This window comes from Narcine bancroftii, chromosome 5, assembly GCF_036971445.1.
Source record: "Narcine bancroftii isolate sNarBan1 chromosome 5, sNarBan1.hap1, whole genome shotgun sequence".
Classification (NCBI taxonomy): domain Eukaryota; kingdom Metazoa; phylum Chordata; class Chondrichthyes; order Torpediniformes; family Narcinidae; genus Narcine; species Narcine bancroftii.
In genome coordinates this window covers 8,544,507-8,570,344 of record NC_091473.1, presented here as the reverse complement: position 1 = coordinate 8,570,344, position 25,838 = coordinate 8,544,507, and the positions used below count along the sequence as shown (strand labels likewise).

General features: G+C 42.2%; 1 protein-coding gene across 15 annotated transcripts in view; it reads left to right on the top strand.

Annotated features, from left to right (window-relative positions):
- setd5 (SET domain containing 5) overlaps positions 1-25,838 on the top strand; it is a 158,836-nt gene that overhangs the window by 94,003 nt on the left and 38,995 nt on the right. For 14 of the 15 annotated variants that reach the window (XR_011357310.1, XM_069936681.1, XM_069936669.1 and 11 more), the window contains 4 exons: positions 12,318-12,623; positions 13,996-14,238; positions 15,024-15,165; positions 25,343-25,593. Coding sequence is in view for 14 of the 15 variants with exons in the window: in XM_069936681.1 (XP_069792782.1) it covers positions 12,318-12,623; positions 13,996-14,238; positions 15,024-15,165; positions 25,343-25,593 (942 nt within the window). In the remaining variant the exon portion in view is untranslated. The remainder of the gene's footprint in view (positions 1-12,317; positions 12,624-13,995; positions 14,239-15,023; positions 15,166-25,342; positions 25,594-25,838) is intronic. The other variant, XM_069936679.1, reaches the window with a different exon arrangement.

The following is a 25,838-nucleotide window of genomic DNA, read 5'->3' as shown; positions in this document are numbered from 1 at the left end:
TTCTTTTCATGAAGTCTTCTGTGGACAGTAGTCATTGACACATCCATACCTGTGTCCTGAAAAGTGTTTCTGATCTATTGGACAAACGTTTGAGGATTTTTCTTCATTGTGATGAGAATTCTGCCATTGGAATACTAGTTCCTTTGCAATTACTGAGCTCACCAGTATATTCTTTCTTCTTAATGATATTCCAACTTTGGGCAATGACTATTACTGTTTTATTCTTTTTTTCCCAGCCTTGTTTAAAAAAGGTAATAGGGAATGATAGACCAGTGATTCTAACGTCAGCGGTGTGCAAACTGATGGAGAGGATTCTTAAGGACAGGATCTTTGAGTATTTGGAGAAGTCCAGTCTACTCAAGAATAGTCAGCATAGCTTTGTGAAGGGAAGGCCATGTCTCATGAGTCTAATTGAGTTTTTTGAAGAGGTAACAAAAGGAATTGATGAGGGTAGGGCAGTCGATGTGGTCTCCATGGATTTTAGAAAGGCATTTGGCAAGGACCCCACGAGAAACTCATCCAGAAAGTCACAGGATCAGTGGATCCTTGGTTGTGTGGATAAAAAAAAATTGGCTTTTAGGAAGAGAGCAGAGAGTAGTCGTGGACAGAAATTATTCTTCCTGGAGGTTTGTTGCTAGTGAAGTGCCTCAGGGATCTGTTCTGGGATCCCTGCTCTTTGTGATTTTTATAAATGATTTGGAAAAAGGGACAGAAGGATGGGTCAGTAAGTTTGCAGATGATATGAAGGTTGGAGGAGTTGTAGATGGAGTGAAGGTTGTTGAAGGCTACAAGAGGATAGAGACAGGATGTAGAGTTGGGCAGAAAAGTGGCAGATGGAGTTCAATCCGGGTAAGTGTGAGGTGTTTCATTTTAGAAGGACAAACCAGAAGGCTGAATACAGGGTTAATGGTTGGTTACTTAAGAGTGTGGATGAACAGAGGGACCTTGGGTGCAAACCCATACATCCCTCAAGGTTGTCGCATAGGTTCATAGGATAGTTAAGAAGGCCTATGGGATGCTGGGATTCATTAATAGGAGGATTGAGTTCAAGAGTCGAGAGGTCATGTTGCAACTCTCCAAATCTCTGGTGAGACCACACAGAGTATTGTGTTCAGTTCTGGTCACCTCATTATAGGAAGGATGTGGAAGCTATGGAGAGGGTGCATAAGAGATTTATCAGGATGTTGCCTGGATTGGGAAACAAGTTTTATGAGACAAGGTTAGCAGAGCTGGGACTTTTCTATCAGGAGCATAGAAGGATGAGATTATGAGAGGCATAGATGTGGTGGACAGCCAGCACCTGTTTCCCAGGGCAGGAATAGCAAACTCCAGAGTACATATGTACAAAGTTAAGAGAGGGAATGCCTCATTTTGAACAGTGGTGAAGCATTGGGAGCATTTAAGAGACTAAGACAGATGAAAGAAAAATAGATGATTATGAGGTAGGGAGGGTTTTGTACTTTTTTTTAAAGGAAGGAATATATGGGTTGGCACAACACTGAAGGCCCACGGTACTGTACTGTGCTTTATTGTTCTATGTTCTTTAATTGCTTCTTTGACTTTAATTGGCCCAACTCTTGTTGAAAAGTCGCAACTACAGACTCAGCTGGCAGCTCATTCCACACTTCCACCACTCTCTCTGTGAAGAAGTTCCACCTTACGTTCCCCAAAACCTTTCTCCTTTCACTCTTAACCCACGTCCTCTAGTTTGTATCTCACCTACCCGCAATGGGAAAAGCCTATCTACATTTACTCTTTCTATTCCCCTCACAATTTTAAATACCTCTATCAAATCACCCTCATTCTTTACAGCTTTACCATAATATCCCAGCTTCTATACTCTGATTTATGAAGGGGAGTATGCCAAAAACTGTATGTCATCTGTGCCGTCGAGTTACAAATGAAGTGTATCTATCGAATATGTCACTTTTTTCTAAATTGTATTAAATGTGTATACTACAAATACTGGTAATTTTCAAATTATTAAAAACCTAGTGCACTGCCTAAACCAGTGTCACAGGTTGTACCTCTCTTTTCTGGCACTCTGTGGTCCGGTAGCTCCCATGTCCGGCAGTTTTGAATCTGTTGCCATTAGTACAAACTCCTTACATTCAGCGTGAGACTTGAACCCTGTCCTGATCGTTGGCGATTAAAAGCATTGTGCTAACTGCCCCACAGCATTATGTCTAAGCAGTGATGTGTTTACGTAGGCAGTTCCCTTAGGGGTCAATTTCTGTTTTCCAGCATTTTTGAGGTCCAGCAATGGCCAGGTCCCATCATTGCTGGATTAAAGAGGTACAACCTGTATTTTTTGTTGATCATATTTGAGATGATCTACTTCAAGTTTGGCATCACTCAATTTTCCACCAGTTTCAAGTTTTGTAAACTACCATACAGTGTCTAATTGTATAACAGGTGCCATTTCAAAATTCTATCAAACAAAAAGTCTTGTAGAAACTGACTGTTGAATCATTTACAAAAAATAAATGTTGACTTTTGACAATCATTACATCACTATTAGAGGTTAATCTAGTACTGTGATAATATGATATTTGAATGGTAATTCATTTCATACAAGACACAGCAAATCCTGGAATATGGAGCAAAAAACAAACTGCTGGAGGAACTGAGCAGGTTGAGCATCATCTGTGAGGTGGGAAAAAAATGATCCTGGTCTGAAATATTGACAATTCCTTTCTCTCCCAGATGTTGCTTGATCCATTGAGTTCTCCTCATTGTTTTTAATTATTTTTGAATTTATCTCACCCACTCATTTCCTGTCAAATTCCTTAATTCATGCATAATTCTTTGTAGAATTACTGTGATTTTTTAAATTAAATATCAGCAAGCCAAACGAGTCAGGAAGCAGTTATCATTTGATGGACATAAGATTTGAGAATTGCAGTAAGATGAAAGCAATTAGGAATTCACCACCAAAATTCCAAGGAGAAATTACTTTTGTACAAAGGAATCATCCAGGCCTTGAAAGAGACATAAATTTGAAGTGAATGCAGCTTAAACTTGGATGTGTTAAACCGTATCTTGCCGCCTTGCAACATGTGGAAAATAATTATTTATAGTGAACATCAGAAGCATACTTCATGTTTTTTCTGTGGAAAGAAGGTAAATATGCTGAATGCTGCCAAAGAATAGTGCCATTTATCTCTTTATAGATGGTTGCAGAGTTGTATGCCTGAATATGCTTGTACTTGTGTGAGAAGAGGGTGGACTGGAAGAGGCAGAAAGCTGAGCTAAATATGCCTAAAATTCTCCATAAGGACTTTCTGGAACATCGACAATAAATTTTGAATTTGGTGGCTCGATATTGTATGAGGAGAAAAAATAATGCAAAATGACTTTCTTAATGAAGCAGTTCCTTTGAAGTTGAATCAAGCATTAGGAGTCATCTGAATTTGATTTTTTTCCTTGCTTCACTCTGTAAAAACGGGTCTCCATTGGACTGTTGTTGGTAACAATTTTGACAAATTATTTCTCAGAACTTAATCTTTCCTCATGAATTATATATAGATCTTTAAAGAGAAAAGAATCAGTATAAAAGAAAGGCTTGTGTAGTATTGATTAACAAGCATTGGGTGTTTCTGCTTCATGTTCCTTAAGGTATTAGAACTCTAGTAGTCGAAATGGACCCCATAACTTCAATGAAATAGTCTTTAATTTCCAACACTGGCATGACTAGCAAGAGTGTGGGGCATGGATCATCTCAATTGTACCATATGAAAATAAACTACAATGAGATTTCCCTGAGGATGTTCTGATCTAAATTTTATATACATGTATATAATGCCAACTGGTGCAGTATAACATTTTGAGATTATGGAGCCACAAGAGTTATAGGAATTGACTGTTCTTAAACTACCTGTGCAACTACCAGTGAATTTTAGGAAGGTTATATGTTTGGCATTTTCTGTTTCCAGTTCATTCTAAATGAGTTGGGGAAAAAATATGTGTACTTTGAGAATCACAAAGTAAGTATAAATGGGCGGAGTGACAAAATTTCTGTGTAACTTTTGTTTTTATCTAAAACACGTGTCAGGATTTTTTTTTTTGGCTAACCGGTGAATTGAGCCTTTGTCATAATCGTTCCACAGCAGAATCAATATCACTGGCTCTCCACTCAGCTCCAGAACACCTCAAAAACAGCAACTCATACATATGGCTGCTCTTCATTGACTACAGCTCAGCTTTCAATACCATAATTCCCTTAGTGCTGGTTAAGAAGCTACAAACTCTTGGCCTCTGAACCCCATCTGCAACTGATCCTTGACTTTCTCATCGGTAGACCACAGTCAGTACAAATTGGAAACAACGTCTCTTCATCAATGATTATCAGCACAGGCGCACCCCAAGGGTGCGTGCTCAGCCCACTGCTCTACTTATACATCCATGACTATGGCCAGCCACAATTCCAATGCTATCTACAAGTTTGCCAATGGCACCATATCGACAGAATCACAAACTGCAATGAAGGTACAGGAGCGAGATAGAGCAGCTCTTTGAGTGGTCTCACAACAACAACTTGCGTTCAACGTTAGCAAAATCAAAGAGTTCATTATGGACTTTAGGGGGACACGGCCCAGTCCTTATCAATGGCTCAGTAGTGGGGGCGAGGGGGGAGGTCGAGGACTTCAAATTTCTGGGTGTCAACATTTCTAGGGATCTGTCCTGGAGCCTCCGTGTCAATAGCCGCCAGCGAATATACTTTGTGAGGTGCTTGAGGAGATTTGGTAGGTCACCAAAGACTTGAAAACTTCTACAGGTGCACTGTGGAGAGCATATAGTCTGGTTGCATCTCTGTCTGGTATGGAGATGCCAAATCTCAGGACAAGAATAAACTCCAGAGGGTTGTTAACTTGGCCTGCGACATCATAGGCACCAGACCTCACTCCATCGAGGACATCCACATTAGGTGGTGACTTAAAAAAAAAAGCAGCCTCTATCCTCAAAGACCCCCACCACCAAGCCATGCCATCTTCACTCGCTACCATGAGGAAAAAGGTACAGGAGCCTAAAGACAAGCACTCAACGGCACAAGGACAGCTTCTTCCCCGCTGCCATCAGATTCCTGAATAATCAATGAACCAAATACACTCCACTATGATGTTGCCACAAAATACCAAATTTTGTGACTGGTTCATGTCGATAAATTCTGATTTAAGTCTCTTTTAGATTTGAAGGCGTTATCTTTACTCACTGCTACAGTAATAGTCACTGCAAGGGATCTCAACATTCACCTTATCAAGAGAAAACAAACTTTAGCAGCTTGCGGTTATGAGAAAAGAAAATTTGTATAGAAAATACAAGGGGTGGGGGTGGCGTGGCAAGATGGCGTAGAGTCTAGATGTGCTATTTCGACCTCTCTGGCCAGACTTTTAAATACCTATTTTTTAATCCTTCGTTTCCAAGTTTAAATTTTTTTAATTTTAGTTTAAAGTATTAAGGAATTATTATGGCCACTAATGGTAAAAAGACTAAATCTCAAGTTCAAAAGAAAATACATTTTTGAAGTGTTGAAGACTTGAAGCAGCCCCAGGCTCAACTTCTTCATTGCCTAAATCCCAAGGATCGCCTGTGGAGGCTGGAAAGGAAATGCATCAGGCAGCATTACAATCTGAAGAAGTTGTTTTTCTTCGCGAATGGATGAGAAGACAACAAGATGCGGGGGGGAGGGGGGGAGACCAGGGCGACTCCCTGAAGAAGTCGGGATGCCGTCGCTGGGAGTCCAGACCTGCAGTAAATTTTTTTAAATGCCTTTTGTTGAATTGCAGCAGGAGCTGCAGTTACCTTGTTCTGCCACCATGTCAGAGAGAGCAGAGCTGAGCTTTATGGAATCACAATTGAAAGCAGCTATTCAAGCTGTTATAAAACCTGAAATGGATTTGTTGACATCTCAAATGAATGAAATGGTTCAAATGAATGCTGGTATGAAGGCACATGTGTGGATGCATCTTATGAAGAATTTTAAAAAATTCAGACTACTTTTTTGGACTGTAAACAACAAGTGACTTCTAACACAGAAAAAGTATTGAAGGTGGAAAAATCAGTCATAGAATTAGGAGAACGTGAGAAGGAGCTAGAAAGAAAAATAGATTATTTGGAAAATCAAAGCAGAAGGAATAATGTGAAAATTGTTGGTTTGCCAGAAGGTATAGAAGGACAAGATCCTCTTTGTTTTTTTAAAGACTGGATTCCGCAAATATTAGGGCAAGAATTTTTCTCTGGGGGATTGGCACTGGAAAGAGCCCGTAGAGCTTTAAGAAGAACACCCTCAGCTGGTCAACCCCCGAGACTGGTAAAAATTCGATGTTTGAGTTATTTGAATAGAGATGCAATACTTCAACGCAGTACAAAATGTGAGATAAAGACAAACCCCATTATTGATTCAGAATAGCAAGAGTCTTTTTTTTATCCTGATCTGAGTCAAGAGGTCATTCAATGTCGACGTCGATTCAATCCAGTTAAAGAAGTTTTGTGGCGTAAAGGTTATAAGTCTACTTTTCGTTAGCCTTCAGTGTTGAAGGTGTTTTGTGGAGACTAAAATTTTGGTTTTTTGAAATTGATCGTGAAGCAATGATTTTTGCTGATTAATTGCCAGATATAAGAGGACAAAGACGTAGTCCACCATTATCTCCTAAAGAAAAATCTGGTTGCTCTGGAAACGGAAGAAATGGGAAAAACGGGAATGGAAAGATTCTACCTCCTTCTGAAATGGGATCTTCGAGATTGGAATCTTCTGGATGAAAAGAATTTTTTTAATTCCATTTTTTCTTGTGTTATGAGATTTTGATGTTACTGACTGTTTGGCTGGGGAGGGAGAGATGTGCACTAAGTTCTTTACTAGTCATCAGCCACTGGTGGGTGATCCACACCCAATTTTTGTTTAGGGGATTACAACCTTTTGGTAGTTATTTGGGGGGGGGGGGGGGGGTTTTCTTTTTTATCTTTATTATTTATATATATATATATATTTAAAAAAATGTTCATGTTTAATTACTGTATATGTCATATATTTGTTTTTTGAACGAATAAATAAAGTTTAAAAAAAATACAAGAAGCAAATGAAATTTTTTTTTTAAAAGCATTCATATTTTCTGTACAGATGCTTTGTATTTTGAACTGTCACCAGATCAGCATTGATCTGGAACATCTAGAGTCCCAATCCTACTGATTTAGCATTGAAAGAGGTTCAGAAGAAATCATCATTGAAGATTGTAGTTAAGCAAGAAAGTGCAAATGCTGGGGTCGAGTGCAATACACAAATATGTATACACCTGATAAGCCCAGGGCTGAAATATTGGATTTGTAGTGGCCCACACTTCGGGCCGTCACAGGAAATGGCCATCAAACGTGGCAACCATCAAAACATCATGCGGCCTGAAACACTCGTTTCCATAGGCCGCCAGCAGAGTCGTGAAACTGGCCAATCACTGCCGATAACCAATCAGCAGCCGGCCCACTCAAGCCACGCCCCGGTGGCAGTGTGGTTGAGCTGACTATAAAAGGCAGAGCTGCCACTGAATAAACTCGGTGTTGAATGCACTTGACTGGTGTGTGTGTCTTTCTCTTCCTGTGGATTTGAGCTACAGCCTTAGAGCTATAACCTCACTGTAGCCGTAGCAACCTTGTTATAGTGGTGACGCTGACTGGTCCAAATGGCATTTTGGACACAAAGATGGAAGAGCAACCTGCGATCAATGCCGTAGTGTTGAAGCTGCCCAACTTCTGGATGTCACAACCATGGGTGTGGTTCCAGCAAGCCAAGGCGCAGTTCACTATTTGATGGATCTCTGCTACTACCACATGGTCAGTGCCCTTGATCAGGACACTGCATCATCAACTTCCTACAGCAGCCCCCGGAACAAGGAAAGTATGTGGCCATCAAAGAGCTGTAAACCTGCACTTTCGGGCTCTCAAAGTGCGAGTGCGCTGTCTGACTGTTGCATTTCTACATTTTGGGGGACGAGGCCCCTTCTGTCCTCATGAGCGACATGCTGGCTCTTAATGATGGCCACACCTCCTGCCTGCTGTTCCAGCAGATCTTCCTGGAGAGGCTGCCTGAGGACATCCAGCTGCTCATCATGGAGGAAGACGGATGACTCCAGGAAGGTGGCTGTCTGAGCAGATCTGCTATGGGCGGCAGAGGGGGAGTCCTGCGCTTCACTCAAGCAGGTGACAGCGCCGCATCAACAGCGCCCGGCCAAGAAGACTGACCACCCGGACGCCACGCCCCACCGGTGAGCAGTACTGTTTCTATTACCAACGGAGGGGTCCTGAGGCCCGTCAATGCCGCTCTCCCTGCGCATTCCAGCAAAACAGCCAGGCCGGCTGTCATTAATGGCTGCGACAATCAGTCAACTGCATAGCCTGCAACACATTCAAGAGTCCCTGTCGGGCCGACATTTCTTGGTAGACACTGGGGCACAATACAGCGTCATTCCCCCGACCAGCCTGGAAGCCTGCTACGGAAAAGTGGGCCAGAAGCTCAGAGCAACAAACGGCTCCAAGATCCAAACATTCGGCACCTGCACCATTCCCCTATGCTTCAGGGACAGACAATTCACTTGGAAGTTTATGGTGGCAGCCGTGCAACAGCTATTACTGGCTGGAGATTTTCAACAGGCTAACTCACTCCTGGTGGAAATCCAGGGTCGCCAGCTGGTGCATGCTCAGTCATTTCAGTCACTCTCTCAGGGGAACTGAACTCACCAGCTCCCATCTGCACTCAGTGAGTACTGCTGACAACTAATTCATTTGGGTCCTAGCAGAATTCCCCTTCATCACCACACCTCTCTTCCATTCAGCAGACCCCAATAATGGCGTGAAGCACCAAATCGATACAGAAGGCCCTCTCCACTACGCCAGGGTGTGGCAACTCCCCCTCCTACCCTGTGCACCCCCCCCCCACCCGAGAAACTCAATCGAGCTCAGGACATTCAAAAAGATGGAAGAACTCAGCATTGAGCAGCGCTCTGATAGTCCTTGGGCCTCCCCTCTCCACATGGTCTCCAAGGCAGCGCGTGGTTGGAAGCTGTGTGGAGACCACTGCCGCCTCAACGAGGCCACCATTACCTGACAGATATCCCATGCCCCATATTCAAGACTTCACCACTAACCTGCAAGGGGCCTGGATATTCTCAAAGGTGGTCCTCATCAGGGGCTATCACCAGATCCAGATACACCCCAAAGGCATCCTTAAAACCTACATCATAACTCCCTTTGGATTGTTTGACATTTCTCCGCATGTTCTACGGGTTAAAAAAAAATACGGCTCAGACTTTCCAGAGGCTGATGGATGCAGTGGGCCAGGTTCTACATTTTGCCTTTGTCTACCTCAACAATATTTTAATCGGCAGCCACACCCACACCAAGCACACTGCCAACTTGAAACAATTTTTCTCCAGGCCTAACGATCAACCCAGTTTGGCTGAGAGACAATTGACTTCCTGGGCCATCATGTCGACCCACATGGAGCCAGACTGTTACCCACTAAGGTGGATGCTATTCGCTCTTTCCCAATGCCAAGGGTTTGCAGGTTTGGTCAACTTTTATCACCACTTCATACCTGGAGCAGCCCACATCATGAGCCCACTCTTTCCCCTCATGGCAGGACCCAGTAAAAATATACAATGGACCCAGTAGGCGACTGAGGCCTTCCAGGCCACCAAAAATGCCCTAGCCAGTGCCACCCTTTTTGTGCACCCGCAGACAGATGCTCCGACCACCCTCAAAACAGCAGTCGGGGGTGTACTTGAGCAACTGGTGAATGGACAATTGCAGCCACTGGCCTTTTTCAGTAAACACCTCAGGCCACCAGAGCTCAAGAACAGGACCTTTGATAGAGAACTGTTAGCTTTGTACCTTGCAATTTGGCATTTCATTACTTTCTGAAGGGCAGGAAGTTCAAAATTTACACGGACCACAAACCCCTTACCTTTGCCTTCAGTAAGGTGTCAGTTCTGTGGTCAGCCAGGCAACAGCGGCATTTGTCCTACATTTCTGAATTTACAACAGATATTGAACACATAGCTGGCAAATCTATCGTGGGGCTGACGCCCTATCCCGTCCAGCTGTCTTGGAAGTGCATGACCCTACCCCTGCCATTGACTACACGGCCCTGGCTGATATGCAAGCAGACCCTGGTATTCCAGCGGTCCAGACAGCACTCATCAGCTTACAACTGGAGGACATCAGATCACCCTCTGCTCTGCCACACCTCGACAGGTAAACCTCGGCATCTCATTCCAGCTGCATGGAAGAGGTGGGTTTTTGACAGTCCACAACTTGGCTCACCCCGCCATTAGGACTTCAGTCAAAATAGTGACGAATAGCTATGTCTGGCATGCCTCTGCAAAGAGGTCGCCCTGTGGGCCAAGACTTGTACTCAGTGCCAGTCATCCAAAATCCAGACTTGTATCTAAGCTCCACCACAGGCTTCAGCCACATGCACATTGACATTGTGGGGCCCCTACCCTTATCCAGAAGCCATGTTACCTTCTCACGATGATTGACCAGATAGCCAGAGGCGGTGCCATTATCAGAGGTTTACACAGAAGCATGCACTTTACTCAGCACTTTGGTACGCAATTTGGGCTCCCTGAACATCTTACATCGGACAGGGGAGCCCAATTCACTTCCAGTCTGTGGACCGCCTTAGCCCACACCCTGGGAACCCAACTTCACCACACCACGGCGTATCACCCACAAGCCAATGAGTTGGTGGAGAGGTTCCACAGACATCTTAAAGTAGACTTAATGGCACAGCTTACCAGACTTAACTGGGCCGACGAACTCCCTTGGGTCCTGTTAGGCATCTGAACCGCACCCAAGGAAGACCTCGAGGCATCCTCTGCTGAGTTAGTCTAAGGCGCACCCCTAGTTATGCCGGTCAAATTCTTGATGACCCCTAAGGACTTAGGGGAGTCCCCGCGACCACATTGTTCTGACTATGCAAGCGCCTAGGCATGCTGGCCCCTGCTAAACCTAGACCCCACGGCCAACCCTGCACTTGCGTCCCAAAGTACATTACTGACTGTAAATATGTGTTCGGCGCGGGGCTCACAGCCACCTCTACAGCGGCCTTACGAGGCACCATACTGTGTCCTCAGACATAACTGCTCCACCTCTGTTTTGGACATTGACAGCAGGGAAGAGACCTAAGCTCTCGACTGGTTGAAACCAGCCTAATTGAAATTTGACTAGCCCATCATTCACCCGACTCTACGGTGCTGGTTCTGGGTTGGGGGGGGGGGGGGGGGGGAGGTGTCATGTAGTGGCTACGCCTCAGGCTGACATAGGAAATGGCTGTCGAATGCGGCGACTGGCAAAACATCGTGCGGGCTGAAACACCCATTTTCATAGGCTGCCGGCAGAGCGGTGAAACTGGCCAATCACCACCAGTGGATGCCCAGCCATCCGAGGTAACCAATTGGTAGCCGGCCCGTTCAAGCCACGCCCCGGTGGTGGTGCGGCCAAGCTGGCTATAAGAGCTGCCGCTGAAAAAACTCAGTGTTGAATACACTCTACTGGTGTGTGTGTCTTTCTTCTGCACATTCGAGCTACAGCCTTAGAGCTACAACTGAGAGCTATAACCTCACTGTGGAGACCTCGCTACATTTTACTGTTTACTTCATATGGATGTTGCATGACCTGCTGAGTTTCTCCAGCACATTTGTGTATTGCAGTGAAGGTTGTGTCATTGAGGGATATATGTTTAGAAGAAGTAACCAATGTGCCCATCTTTATTTCCTAATCAGATACAATTCTCTTTCTGTTATGCATCTTTGTTGTTTGAACAGGATTGTACAATAAAATAATGGGATTGGTGCTCAGCAGATGATCTTAATATGTGCATATATTTCTAATCAAATTACTCTACTGTGTGGAAATGTGGATTCCAGATGTTTCTATTTTTTAGTGGTTACACATGACCCTGCTTGGTCAACACGTGAACTTCAACAAGATAGCTGAAGCATTTAAAAATTCTGGGACAAAAGGTTAATTTCTCCAATTTTTTTTGTGCTTCTTGATTTATTGCTATGCTAAAGAAAGAAATCAAATAATTTGACATTAAAGAAGATGTGCAACATAAGGAGAAACTATTAAAGGGAATAAAAGTCCTTTGAAGTATTAGTGGCCAACTGTGATTTCTTGGCTTAATTTTGGTTTGATTATATCTGGCTACATTTTCCTGTTTTTTTCCAAAATGTCTGTCTATTACTGGTATAGATTTGAACTTTTGTATGTCATTTATTTGAAGATTAGTTTTTATTTCAATTAATTATCCTGCATTTTTAAAATAGGAGCAAGTTCCAGATAAGCCTGCTAAGCCTCCTGTATCAAAACCAACCAAGCCCCGACCCAAAAATCGTTTCTCACGTTATCGCTCTAGTTCAGCACAACGGCTTCGAAGGCAGCGACAAGCCAGCAGTCAGTCAGAACCAGTACCAGTGATAACAGTTGAAGAGGGAGCAACGGGTGCCATAGTGACAGAGTCCACTTCTACGGAAGGTGTTCCAAGTTTGGCAGCCCCAGTGGAGGCCCCATCAGGAAGTACAGTCGTCTCCCAACCAAACCGAACCAATGTCAAGTATCCTAAAACCAAAAGAGTAAGTGTATGTGCAAATGTTCTCTGGCTCAAAATGTATAAATGTTCATTCATTTAAGGCGAAAAGAAGAATTTTTTTTCTCTCACTGGGTTGTAGATGTTTGGGATTCTCTATCCCAGAGTGCCATGGAGGCAAAGTCACTGCAAGTTTTCAGTCGAAAAAACTACAAGGCTCAAAGGGTAGGGGGAGAGAAGATGAAATTGGGGTTGAGGCCAAGATTTGATCATCCACAATCTTAATGAATGGTGGAGCAGGCACAGGAGCTGATTTGCATTGTTTATTTTGAGGAACTTCTCGATCATCATGTCATGAGTTTTGCAACTCTTGGAAAGCTTCTTAGCTGATGAATTGAGCAATTTGGACAAATATTAAATACATTTATTAAAGGTCATGAAATTAACCTACATAAATAATATTATGGTTGATTAGGCTGGCATCAAATCCTCCTCTGTGCCATAGCTCTGTACCCCTCTATTCGTCTTTTTTCAAATATTCACCTCAATTTTAAATCGAGTGATCCAGCCTCCATCACCTACTAAGGCGGAGAAGTTCAGAGAGTCACCACCCTCTATGAGAAGAGATTTCATTGTACATATAAATTGAGATTTATTGTCAGAGTACATACATGACATCACATACAACCATTAGATTTTTTTTCTGCATGCCGGGCAGAATTTCTACTTATCAGGTGGAAAAAAACTGTACTGGAGAAAAAATGTGTATACAAATGAGAGAAATGTAAACAGTACAGAAAAAAAGTTAAATATTCACTAATAAATAATGTATGATGTAAGAGTCATTAAATGAATGTGATTGAGTTTAATACTTCAGTGTTAAATAACTCGTCCCTTATCTTGAAGTTATGTCTCCTTGTTCAAGACTCTTCTATGTGTGAAAACATCTCAACTTGTATGCTGTCGAGCACCCTTAGAATGTTTTATGTTTGAGTAAGGTTATGCCTCATTATTCTAAACTTAAAATATAAACAAAGCCAAATTTGCTGCCAATACAAAATGTATAAATGTTCATTCATTTAAGGCGAAAAGAAGAATTTTTTTTTCTCAGATGTTTGGGATTCTCTATCCCAGAGTGCCATGGAGGCAAAGTCACTGCAAGTTTTCAGTCGAGAAAACTACAAGGCTCAAAGGGTAGGGGGAGAGAATATGAAATTGGGGTTGAGGCCAAGATTTGATCATCCACAATCTTAATGAATGGTGGAGCAGGCACAGGAGCTGATTTGCATTGTTTATTTTGAAAGTCTTTTAGTTAATTATTTTGTCACAATTCAGTGCATGTGATTTAATGAACCAACATAAATATATTTGGAACAGGGCTTTTTGATTTGCATTGAATCACTCATCTTTTCTTTCAGTATTTGGTTACAGAATGGTTGAATGACAAAGTAGAGCGACCGGAATGTCCATATGACCGCCCATTACGCATCACAACAGATCCTACTGTATTGGCAACAACACTGAACATGCTACCAGGTCTGAGCCATAGCCCTCATATTTGCACAACCCCAAAACACTACATTCGCTTTGGCTCTCCCTTCACTCCTGAAAGAAGGAGACAGAGAATTGTGTGTGATGGCAGTTATGGATCTTGCAAAAAGGTAAGCATCTCTCCAGCAATTTGTTGGTGCCTCATGTAGCTTTGTTGATTTCAAATTACAGGAATAGATCATAGATTGTTTAATGAGATTATTTACAATGAGCATTTCCAACATTATTCACTCAATTCAATTATCCTAATGGAAATCCTTGGCTAGAGAATGCTGGATATAATTATGATATCAAATTTGTGTTTGAATCACTTCTCCAATATTCAAGTTTCCTTTTTGCTTTGTCTGGTTAATTTGCCATATTATATAGAAGTCACTATAATCACAGCCCCCATTCTCATAATTTTGTCCTGAATTTTTCGGTATACCTGGAAAGGATTGGGGGTGGGTAGGTGGGGTGGGTGGTTGAAAATAAACAATCACCAAATCCAATAATCAAATTAGACAAAACATTTCATTCTTTGTTATATATTTGAATCTAGTTTAGGATTTAAATGAGAAAATGTCCAATTTGAGTAGTACAAATTAGATCCAAATTTATGACCTAAGGCTCAAAAAGGCTGTGGAGTTCATGCACTTCTGATTCATAGTTGACTCATTGCTGGTACATCTTTAGCCTAAAATTGTCTCTTTAATGAGACCATAAAGAGTTGCCTTCACTGAATTCTACAAAGTGATTTGGGTACATTAGATTTTTGACAGTCATTGCCATGTTCTTTTAAGTTCTGTGCACTGCATATTCCTCAATGATGCCACTTTCACACAGATGGTAGACTGGTAGAAGTCTGCAGAATTGTGCTTAAACCATTTTGGATAATTAACCTGGTACTTTTCAGCGATGGATGAAGCAGGCAATGGATGAGGCCATGGTACAGCTTCCCCTAGCACCAGATATTGGACAAGAAACTCCACCTATATCTCACAACAATGACTGCAGCAATATGCCTGATGTACTGAATGAAACAAATACCTCAATAGGTAGGTTGAAAAAGTATCTTTCTCCTTATTATACACAGCAAAGCAAGTTAGCTGAAAATCATCTACTATTTTCTCTGAAGGCTTAGCTGCTTGGAGCTGTGAGGCAATATAAAAACCTAAGGAAGATTATTGGGGTGTTCCCTCAGGAAATAGTTGAGATTAAGAACTGAATAGAGGAGGAAAGTGGAATTGTATAACCTCTCCACACCAGTGCAAGGAATCATTTTTTCATAAATGAGCTGAACAATTAATATTTCCAATGCTAACTAACAATAGTTTGCAATAAAGCAAAGGTCTTATTTTACATGACTTGCAATAATACGACAATTGTATGTAATAGGAATGAGAAGGAATAGATTAGGATAGGAGCAGCTGTTTTTGGGTAATTCCACATTTGATCTGGGGGTTGTTTGAAGGCTGGCTGGTCAGCATTCAAGACCAGCATGTTCCTTTGAAGAAGAACAGCAAAGATGCCAAGGTGGATGATGAGCAAACTTAGTCAAAAAGATAAGGGAATCATAAGATTTAAGAAGGTGAACAAGGCCTGTGGAAAAGGCCTTTGAGGAATATAGAAGAAGGAAGAAAGAATTAAATAAGGGAATCAGGACGACATGATGCTGTGAAATATCCTTGGTTAGGATTGAGGAAAATCCCAAGGCACGTTGTACTTTAAAAACAAGAAGAGCTAGTAAAAGAGTAAGACAACTCAGGGACCAAGGAGATGCTTGGAACCAGAGAAAGTAGGTGCAGAACTCAATTAATTCTTTGCATTGGTGTTCACCAGGCATGTGAAGTTTCTGCAGATTTCCCCATTTTTAAAAACCCATTTTCCACATCTTTAAAATGATTTCTGCTTTTTTCACTCCTTCACTCGCCAGTACTGTTGCCTCTACAGCTGTGACTGGTCGTCTAATTGCACATTTGCTCGCTGCTTCCTTCCTCATTATTATTTAGATCGATGTCACATGAATGGCCTGCTGCAAGAGAGTTGGGCTGTGCATGTGCAGGTGTGCCTACAGGGCCGGGGCATGTGAGTGCAGTGAGTCAACACATGGCGGTCGCCCAGTATTGGCCTCCAAGGCAGCAGGAGTAGCATCTCCGTTCAGGTAATTGCAGCATTTCGAGGCCGCCTTAACTAAAATTCAAGCTGCAATGGTTTGTGAGGAGCAAATTCTGAGCCTGCTTTATGACACTGTGAACGGATGGTTCATTGAGGACCCATGGGCAAGGGACCCATGATACAAGGCTGTCCTGTGGAAGGAGCCTCTGGCCTTCCAGAGGGTTGGGGAAAGGAGAGAAGGCAAGGGTGCTGGGTGCAGAACAAGATGGCACTATTTAGAGATCCGACGGAGGGGTGGGTGGTAGTTACTGCCTGGGAATTGGGTGTAGATTGGGCAGGGGTGCTGCCTGGAGATTGGGTTCAGGTTGAACATAGGCTCAGTTTAGGAATAGGGTGAAGGTTGGGCAGGGGTTTTGCCTGGCAATTAGGTGCAGGTTGGACAAGGCTCTGCCTGGGGATTGGCTGGAGCTTGGGCAGGGGCTCTGCCTGGGAATTGGCTGGAGCTTGGGCAGGGGCTCTGCCTGGGGATTGGCTTGAGCTTGGGCAGGGGCTCTGCCTGGGGATTGGGTACAGATTTGGCAGAGGTGCTGCCTGGTGATTGAGGACAGGTTGGGCAGGAGCTCTGCCTAGAGATTGGGTACAGGGTAGATTGGATGCAAGTTGGGCAAAGGCACTGCTTGGCATGCTGAGAGCTAGTTATGGACAAGTACTGCTTGGGGTTAGGAAAACCAGACACTGGTTTGAGCATAGATCAAGCAGATACTGCCTGGTGATCTGGAAGAGGTTTGGAGTCTGGGTACAGATGGTAGTGTCTCTCATACATTGTGCTCTCTGTAAAAAGAAAAAATTGATTTTGTTTCAGATAGCCATTTTTAAAAATGGCTTTAAACTGGTAATCTTGCGTGTTCATTTTCAAAAATATTCCAAATGGGATGCGCTGCGCCCCCTTTGACCCCTGCTGTACACCTCGCTTGGCTCTTTTACTCTTTTTTTTTTGACCTCACATGCCTGGGTCACCAAGGAGAAGAACATGGAGGAAGGTAAGATAAAGGTAATATTCTAGGGCACCTTAATATCAAGAATGAAGGTGGTGTTGGGTCTCGAAGAGTTTGAAGGTGGATTAATCTCCAGGCTTGATGGGATCTTTCTCAGGTTATTGAAGGAGTCAACAAGTTAGATTTCTGGAGATAGACAGAGATCTTTGTTCCATATTTAGCTACATGCAAGATCCTGTAGGACAGGATGTCATGTTGGGATGAGAATCAGGTTTGATGGGTTAATAGAGAGATGAGTCTAGATGCAGTGTTACAATCACACATAACTTTAATTAACACACAGGGGACAAATGGGAGAACATCAAATGGGACTTGATTTTTACTTAAACAATGATATAGACATTCACATTGGACCAAGGTTGGACTCCAATACCAGTGGCTGCCTACACTCTCCGCACTTGCACACTTGAATGCACACTCTACAGACAGGGATTTCCATACACACAAACACACACAGTTCCCTATACCAATAGGGGTGCGGGTCTCTGCAAGTACTGACCTATCGCAGTACTACAGCTCAGCTTCAGTATAATGCACAGCTTACCCATGTCACTTCCCGCCATGTCCACAGTAGCGACCTGGCATGGAGCCATGTTCAGGGCTTGGACCATGTGGCAGAGAGAAGGAATGTGCTATGCATCAATGTTTTACACAGTTCTGATCTGGGCATCTAGCCAATAATGACCTTCAGTGATTTAAACAAGCCAACACCAAGGTGTGCACTAATGGCTGACCGGAGTTCAGCCTTGATTGACAGGTGATGTGACTTGCGAATAAGTTTCAGACAGGGAGGACATGTGACCATTCCCAATCTACAATACAGGTATGCGCTGCTTAACACGCTTAACATACGTTCGGGCAAACTCTGTGGTATCATAAGGTTATAATAAAGTTCAGAAATCCTGATCAGAGAACAGGATGTAGCAGATGTAACTGGACGCACGCAACACGTGTACCTCATGTCTTTTGTATAGAAAGGATTATGTATGTAGGTACTGTACTTTCTCTCAAGCAAAATCTATAAATATTCACCCCAGCAGCTCCTGTACAATCAGCTCCAGGAGGTCTATTCATCACAGAACACCTGCAAAGCAGTACTACTGATCTCCAAATCTCCAGGGAGGCAGCAGCTGCAGGAAGAGGCCAGCTGCAAGGCAGAGACCTTAAAGGGCCAGGCCATCACTGACGTCGGAAGTGTGGAGTGAAGGCCGGGATTCAAACAAAGCTGAGACCTCTCCTACTGCCCATATTATTGACAAATGTCCAGTCACTGGAAAATAAAATTGACGATCTAAGGGCAAGGCTACTCAACCAGAGACAAGTAAGACAAATCTCAGTTGTTTGCTGCCCCGACCTCCTGCTCTACTGCCTTAGAGCAAATCTCAATTAAATGCAGACCCTTATATCTATCCCAAGAGTTCGATGATTCTCACCAGAGTTTACATCCCTCCCAATGCTGATTACAAGCAGGCACTCGAGGAGCTACATGATGTGGTCAGTAAACAAGAAAACCAAGCTCATCACACTACAAATTTTAGTTGGCAACTTTAACTAGGCTTGTGTCAAGAAAACCCTGCTTAACTACCACCAGCATGTAACCTGCTGTACTAAAGGACCCAGCACACTTGATCACTGTTACACCAAGGTAAGGAAGGCCTACCATTCTTTCCCGAGACCACACCTTGGCAAGTCTGATCACCTGGCTGTGCTCCTTCTGCCTTCATACAGAGTCCAAAAAGATAGGCTCCAGAGATCAGAACAGTGGGAAAGTGGTCACAGGAGGCTGAAGAATGGTTACAGGACTTCCTTGAGTCAGCAGATTGGGTGGTGTTCAAGATCTCTGCTGAGAACCTGAATGAGTACACCGAGACTGTTCGCACCAAATCATTCAGGTTTTCCCCCAACCAGATACACAATGAAATCCAGAACTGCTGAGAGCCAGATTGCAGGCATTTAAGTCTGGAGATCCAGATCAGTACATCAGGAGCAGATATGACCTGTGAAAAGCCATCTCCCTGGCAAAGTGGAGATTCCAGATGAAAATGAAAATAAAGGACACCTGACAACTGTGGCGGGGCCTGAATGCCACAACCTGCTACAAAACTAAATCCAGTAAAGTAGCTGATGGCAAAGCTTCTCTCCCAGAGGAACTCAATGCCTTCTACATCCAATTTGATGACAGTAACAGTGAAGAACCACCCTTCCACACCCACATATCCCCTGACTATCCCTCGCTCTCCATATCTGAGGATGACCTGCGTGCTGCCTTCAGGAGAGTGAATCTGAGGAAAACATCCAGCCCAGATGGAGTTCCTGGCCAAGTACTAAAGCTTTGTGCTGATCAACTTGGAGGTATTCATGGATATCTTCAGTATCTCACTCCAGCAGCATGTGGTACCTACCTGTTTCAAATAGACATCAATCATACTGGTGCTCAAGAAGAGTGCATTAACCTGCCTTAATGACTATTGACCAGTAAGACTTACATCAACAGCGATGAATTGTTTTGAAAGGCTGGTGGTGAAGCAGATCAGCTCCTGTCGGAGCAGTGACATGGATCCATTCCAGTTCACCTATCACGGCAACAGGTCTATGACAGATGCCATCTCAGTGACCCTACACAAAGCCCTGGAAAACTAGACCCCAAAGATGTGTGCATCAGGATGCTCTTTATTGTTTATAGGTTGACATTTAACACCATCATCCCCTCAAAACTGATCAGCAAACTCCAAGATCTGGGAGTTAACACCCCACTACGTAATTTGATCATGGATTTCCTCAACTCCAGACCACAGTAGTGAAGATTGGTAAGAACTTCTCCTCCACAATCTCCATCAGTACCAAAGCACTACAGGGCTGAGTTCTTAGCTCCCTGCTCTACTCACTTTACATCTACGACTGTGTAGCTTGGTGCGACAATAACACCATCTATAAATTTGCTGACAACATGGCGGTAGTGGGTTGTATAAAGGAAGGGGATGAGTCAGCATGTAGGAGGGAGATTGAAATCCTGGCTGAATGGTGCACCAACAACAAACCTGCACTCAATGTCACCAAAACTAAGGAGCTGATTGTTGATTTCAGGAAAGGAAAGCCAGAGGTATATAATCTAGTGATCATTGGGGAATCGGAGGTGGAGAGAGTGAACACATTTAGGTTCTTGGGAGTCACCATCTCGGAGGATCTTTCCTGGACCGAACACGCCATTGGCATCTTGAAGAAAGCACGACAGAGCCTCTACTGCCTCAGGGGTTTGCGGAGGTTTGGCATGACATCAGAAACTCTGGCAAATTTTTATAGATGTGTGGTGAAAAGTGCTCACCAGCTGCATCGTGGTCTGGTATTATAACATCAATATCCCTGAGCATAAAGCTTTCCAAAAGGTTGTGGACACAGTCCAGGATGTTCCAGGCATTCCCTCTGCACAGTTGAGTACTCTTACAGGGAACACTGCCTGCAGAGGGCAGCAGCAATCACCAAAGACCCACAACCACCCAGTTCTCACTGCTGCCATCATGAAAGAAGTATAGGAGTCACAAGATTCACACCACCAGGTTCAGGAACAGCTGCTACCCCTCAGCTCTTACTTGTGCACTTTGATTTCCCTGTATTGCACACTTAGTTTGTTTGCATTCGTTATCTGTTTATAGTTCTTTTGTTCACATGTTGATCCTGTGTGCAGTTAATTTTTGCACTTCCAATTAGTGGTAATTCGGTCGCACCCACAGGAAAAAGGAATCAGAGTTGTAGGTGATGTTGTCTATGTACTCTGACAATAAATCTGAAACCACCTTATTCTGGAAGTGAATGCCTGAAAGGAGCTTCATCTATCAGGAGGCCAAGTTGATACCAGGCTTTAAGAATTGTAAAGACAAAGTGACAGTGTTGTTTGGAGGCAATGTTGCTGGCTACAAGTTAAACCCATTTCTTATTTGACATAGTGAAAATCTTAGGGCTTTCATAATGTTAACAAACACACCTTAATGGTTTATTACGGGAGGAATAAAGAGTCCTGGATGACACAGATGCTGTTTCAGGATGCTCTTCTCAATTGCTATGCCAGTGAAAGGGAGAAGTATTGCTTGGAAGAAAGCATAACTTATTCAAGATTTTGCTAATTGTGTTCAATGATCGAGGACGTCTCCTTTCATTGGTGACCTCCACCCCAACACCATAGTGATGTTCCTCCCACCAAACACCACCTCTTTAATCGACCAAGAGGTTATTGTAGCATTCAAGGCCTACTACCTGAGGAGGACCTTTGTTAAGGTTGTTCCTGCCACTGATGACACTGGCACGACACTGATGCAGTTCTGGAAGTAGTACAACATTTTCCACTGCATAAAGAACCTTGCTTGGAACTGGGATGATGTGGCCAAAGAGTACATGAATGGCATATGGGGAAAAAAGTCCTGAAGTGGTATGTGCTTGACTTTAAGGAATTTTAAAAAGATGATGAGATTGCAAGGATTAATAAAGCTGTTGTCAACATGGTAAACAACAACCTGAACCTAGACATAGATGATTAGGACATTGACGAACTAACAAATGAAGAGTTGCTGGAGCTAGAGTAAGACCGAATAGCTGAAGAAGAGAAAAGGAAAAAGGAAACCCCAGAAGAAGAACAGGTACAGAAGAGGTCCACTGTCAAGGGGTTAATCAAATTCTTTACAGACCTTAACAGCTTACTGAAGAGTGCCGAAGGGATGGACCCAAACTCTGAACGCTTTTCACTGACAGAGAGGAATGCTCCTGCGGTGTTTGCTGCATATATAAAAAAAAATGAAGAAAAAGCAAACCAGGCAAACAGCACTGGCCACATTCCTGAAGAAGCCAACACCTCCCCAAGAAGAGCCTCAGCCAGGTCCTTCAAGCATCACAGTAACAGTAACAGATGTGCGCCAATGTCTCGTTGGACGTCCGACACCTTCTGCAGGTCTTGATTGCAGAAGGTCTGCCGTGGCTCCTTGTGCACCTCGTTGGGTACAGCCCACATTTCAGTAGAAGGGCATTGATGACTTGATGTTATTCGACCTGAAACTCTTATAGTGGAACACTTTGAGGGAGTTGAGAACAGTGATGTGGATGATCCAGATCCTCTGTTAAATTGTTTATGATATAGGCTAAGAAAATGTTTGCATAAAAAGTTTTAAAAAAAGAAAAAAATATTAAACAGTTTAATTTATTGTAAGTTCAGTATCCCATATAGTTTTGCACAACGTCCACATTGCATAACACTCAGTTTCACAGAACGTATCGTGGACATTAAGCGGCAGATACCTGTATTCCAGACAAGCAGGGACACTATGTTTTCCTCCACAATCCACATATAACATGGGAAGATAGCTTGTGTTGTTTCTTTGTTCAAGGGCAATAAGGATAATCCAGCAAATTATCAGACAGGAACCTATAATTAGTGGCTTTTTATACACATTATATATATATATATATGTTTATAAAAGATTTTTAGGGATAGGATTTATTCAGATTATGAAATCCTGGATTTATTAGATAGAGATAATCAGTGTGGCTTTGAGTAGGGAAGTCATGCCCTTTAAGCCTGACTGAGATTTTGAGGAGGGGACAAAAATGATTGAGGAGGATAGCAAAGTTGATGTTATCTACATGGACTTTCTTCTTACTAATTTCTGTTTCAACTTTTTCTTAAAATCTTTTATCAATGTTTGTACAATTTACAATTATTGATGCCATTCCTTCAACTTCCAAGCCCATTCTGCTCCTGGTCCCTGTCACCATGTAGCTTTGTTATTGTGGGGTGTTAATCATAACCTTTATTCCATCAAATAAATTGTTCTCATCAAAGTACCTAAATAAATACTGTATATGTAGATATAATTCACTACAGTGTAAGGTCTCTCATCCTTTCTATCTTACCCATTGACTTTTGTAGTGATGGTCTTTCCTCATTGGCTTTCTATTTCCCAGTCAGAATGGAGGCATGGTATCCCTGACATGTTAGTTTTATTGCTTCTAAATTTGTTTTGTACAACCTTTAGGAATCCTCTTATAATCTACATTTTTCTTTTTACTGGTACATGAAATATTTTTTTAAGATTTACATTTTTCAAATTCCTCTGCTTTTCTTTCATACCTCTTTCTCATTTCATGTTCCCCTTGGTCGCCTCTCCTGTTTTGAATATGCTTTTGACTTTACTTCAATTTGATCTCATCCTTTTTTTCTATGGCATCTCATTCTTACTTTTAATAAAATGTATATCTTCAGCGCTCTACAGGTCTCATCCATAAATTTTGCCCAATTTTATCAAACTTTGTTTCTCCATTTTCCTTTCCCTATTTCCACATTCATTTCCTTTGTGTCTCATTTCGTCCACTCTTTATGAATTGATGTTTTCTTCAATTTTGTTTTTATTCTTCTGCTTTTTTTAGATATTCGTCATGCCCAACTTGTCTTATTAGTTTTATTTCATGCCCTGGAGCAAGATTTATGATTCTTTTAAATGGGTTCACAAAAGATCTTGGAGACGTTATAACTCCTCCTTTGCCACTTTTTTCTCATTCTCTGTCTTTGTTTGATGCTGTTAATTATCTAACCTATTATGATGTAGAAGACCATGCAGATTCTATCATTTTCCTGATGATTCTATGCTACTTACCAACACTAGAGATAATTTACCACAGCCAGTTGTCTACTGGCATATCTTTGGGATGTGGGCAGAAACTAGAGAACTCAGGAAAAACCTTCACTTCTATAATGACAACATAGATAGTTTCTGAGTTCAAGAATAAACTCTCAGATATATACACAGGCATACCTTGGTTAATATGTTCCAGAAAAGTTCAGTGTTAGGGAAAACCACACTGTAAAGAGCATTATTAGAATGCATTTTAATGTTGTATGTTCCAATCCTATAATTATTTATTATTTTACCTAGAACTCTAATGCAAATATATGCATAATATAGTTAAAAGTATATATAAAACTGAAAAATAGTGGCAATAGGTGAACATTGTCTATTTAAGAAAATATTTGTCTCATGTAGATTTGCCTCAAATCGCCTACATAAGACTTTCACCAAAGTTAGATTGGAACCACTGCCAACCATTTTTACTGCCCACTATTTCCTAACTGACTGCGCGAGCAAATTCTTGGAACTCCCCTCCATACAAACTGGCGCTTTTCTGTCACATTAGATAAACCAGATTCCAATCAGTGTAAGGCAGCTTGCTGCAGGATATTTCAGGGATCCCGATCACAGCAGGGACAGCAATAACTTTCAACTCAGCCACTGAACTCTCTCTTTTCCACAGCTCAGCGCATAGATTTCAAATATTTTAAACTGGAGTCTTGCAAAGTATTATGAGGTGGTTTAAATAGCAACAATAAAACTTTAATGTAAATTAAAACTGCCGGTCAGAAATTTCAAACCGCATTATATCAAAACTTGCACTGTTTGAAACAATGATATACAGGTTGTGCGTGTGTGTAATATGTATACATATATTTTTGTTCTTGTTTTGTATATTTTATCTACATATTTCTTCCCCATTTCCTTTTCATATTTGTTGCTATGTACTGCAGACAATTGCTTCCAGTGGATTTATGACACACAGTCACCCAACACCCTTCTTCCTTATTGAACTGTTATAAATGCAGTTTTGCTTTCATTGTAATCAATATAGAACCAATCTGATTTGAGCCAAATGGGCACTGCTGCCTATCCTAAATACATCTGCTGAAGTTAGAATCAGAGCACATTACTTCCTAAAATAAACAGTTCTGAAACTCATTAAGTTCAGGCTTGCAGTTCCCAATCCAGGTCAAATTTTAACTTGTTTCCTTGTTCAGTTCTATGGCTGATGAGCATTATAATCAGCATTTGTGATATTTTTACAAGGGCATATGAATATCTGTGAAAATAATTCAATCTAATGACATACAAAACTGAGGGGAAAGGCAGCCATGTGTTGAAGCATTCATATGCTTATTATGCTCGATAGCCTGACTTCAACTCTTCAGCTCACTGAAAATAAACCACTGTGTATTCTGTAATACCTCTTTGATAATTTCTCTGTATTGTAGAGTTGATTACACCTCTGAAGAAACGAAAGGCACGGTATCTGTCAGATGCGAGTTTGACCGATTTGCCAGGACCTTGTAGTCCACTGTCAGCGCCAGCATCTGTCACGGATACAGTCATGTCCAGCCCGACAATAATGACGCCTTGCACCTTGTTTCCAGGAGAAGAGGACAAGAAAAATGGATATAACACGGTTTACTCTCCCCTTCATTCCCTTGCTGCTAGCCGTTGTAATACTCCACTACAGTTTGAGGTAAATATATCTCCAGCAAAGGGAGTACCATTTTCACGAATTATTCATGTCGATCTCTTGGTTTTGTCTCAGTAAGAAAAAACTGTTCCAATAGTGTTCTTTGTTAGGCAAAAAAATTTCTTTTGAATGTAAATGTAACTGAATGGAATAAATTTTTATGCCAGCTGAAAAAAATGGTTTATTTTGTTACCAGTGGTATTTGTCTCGACTTTCTAAATGCATGTGCTCTTTAGATTTTATTTATG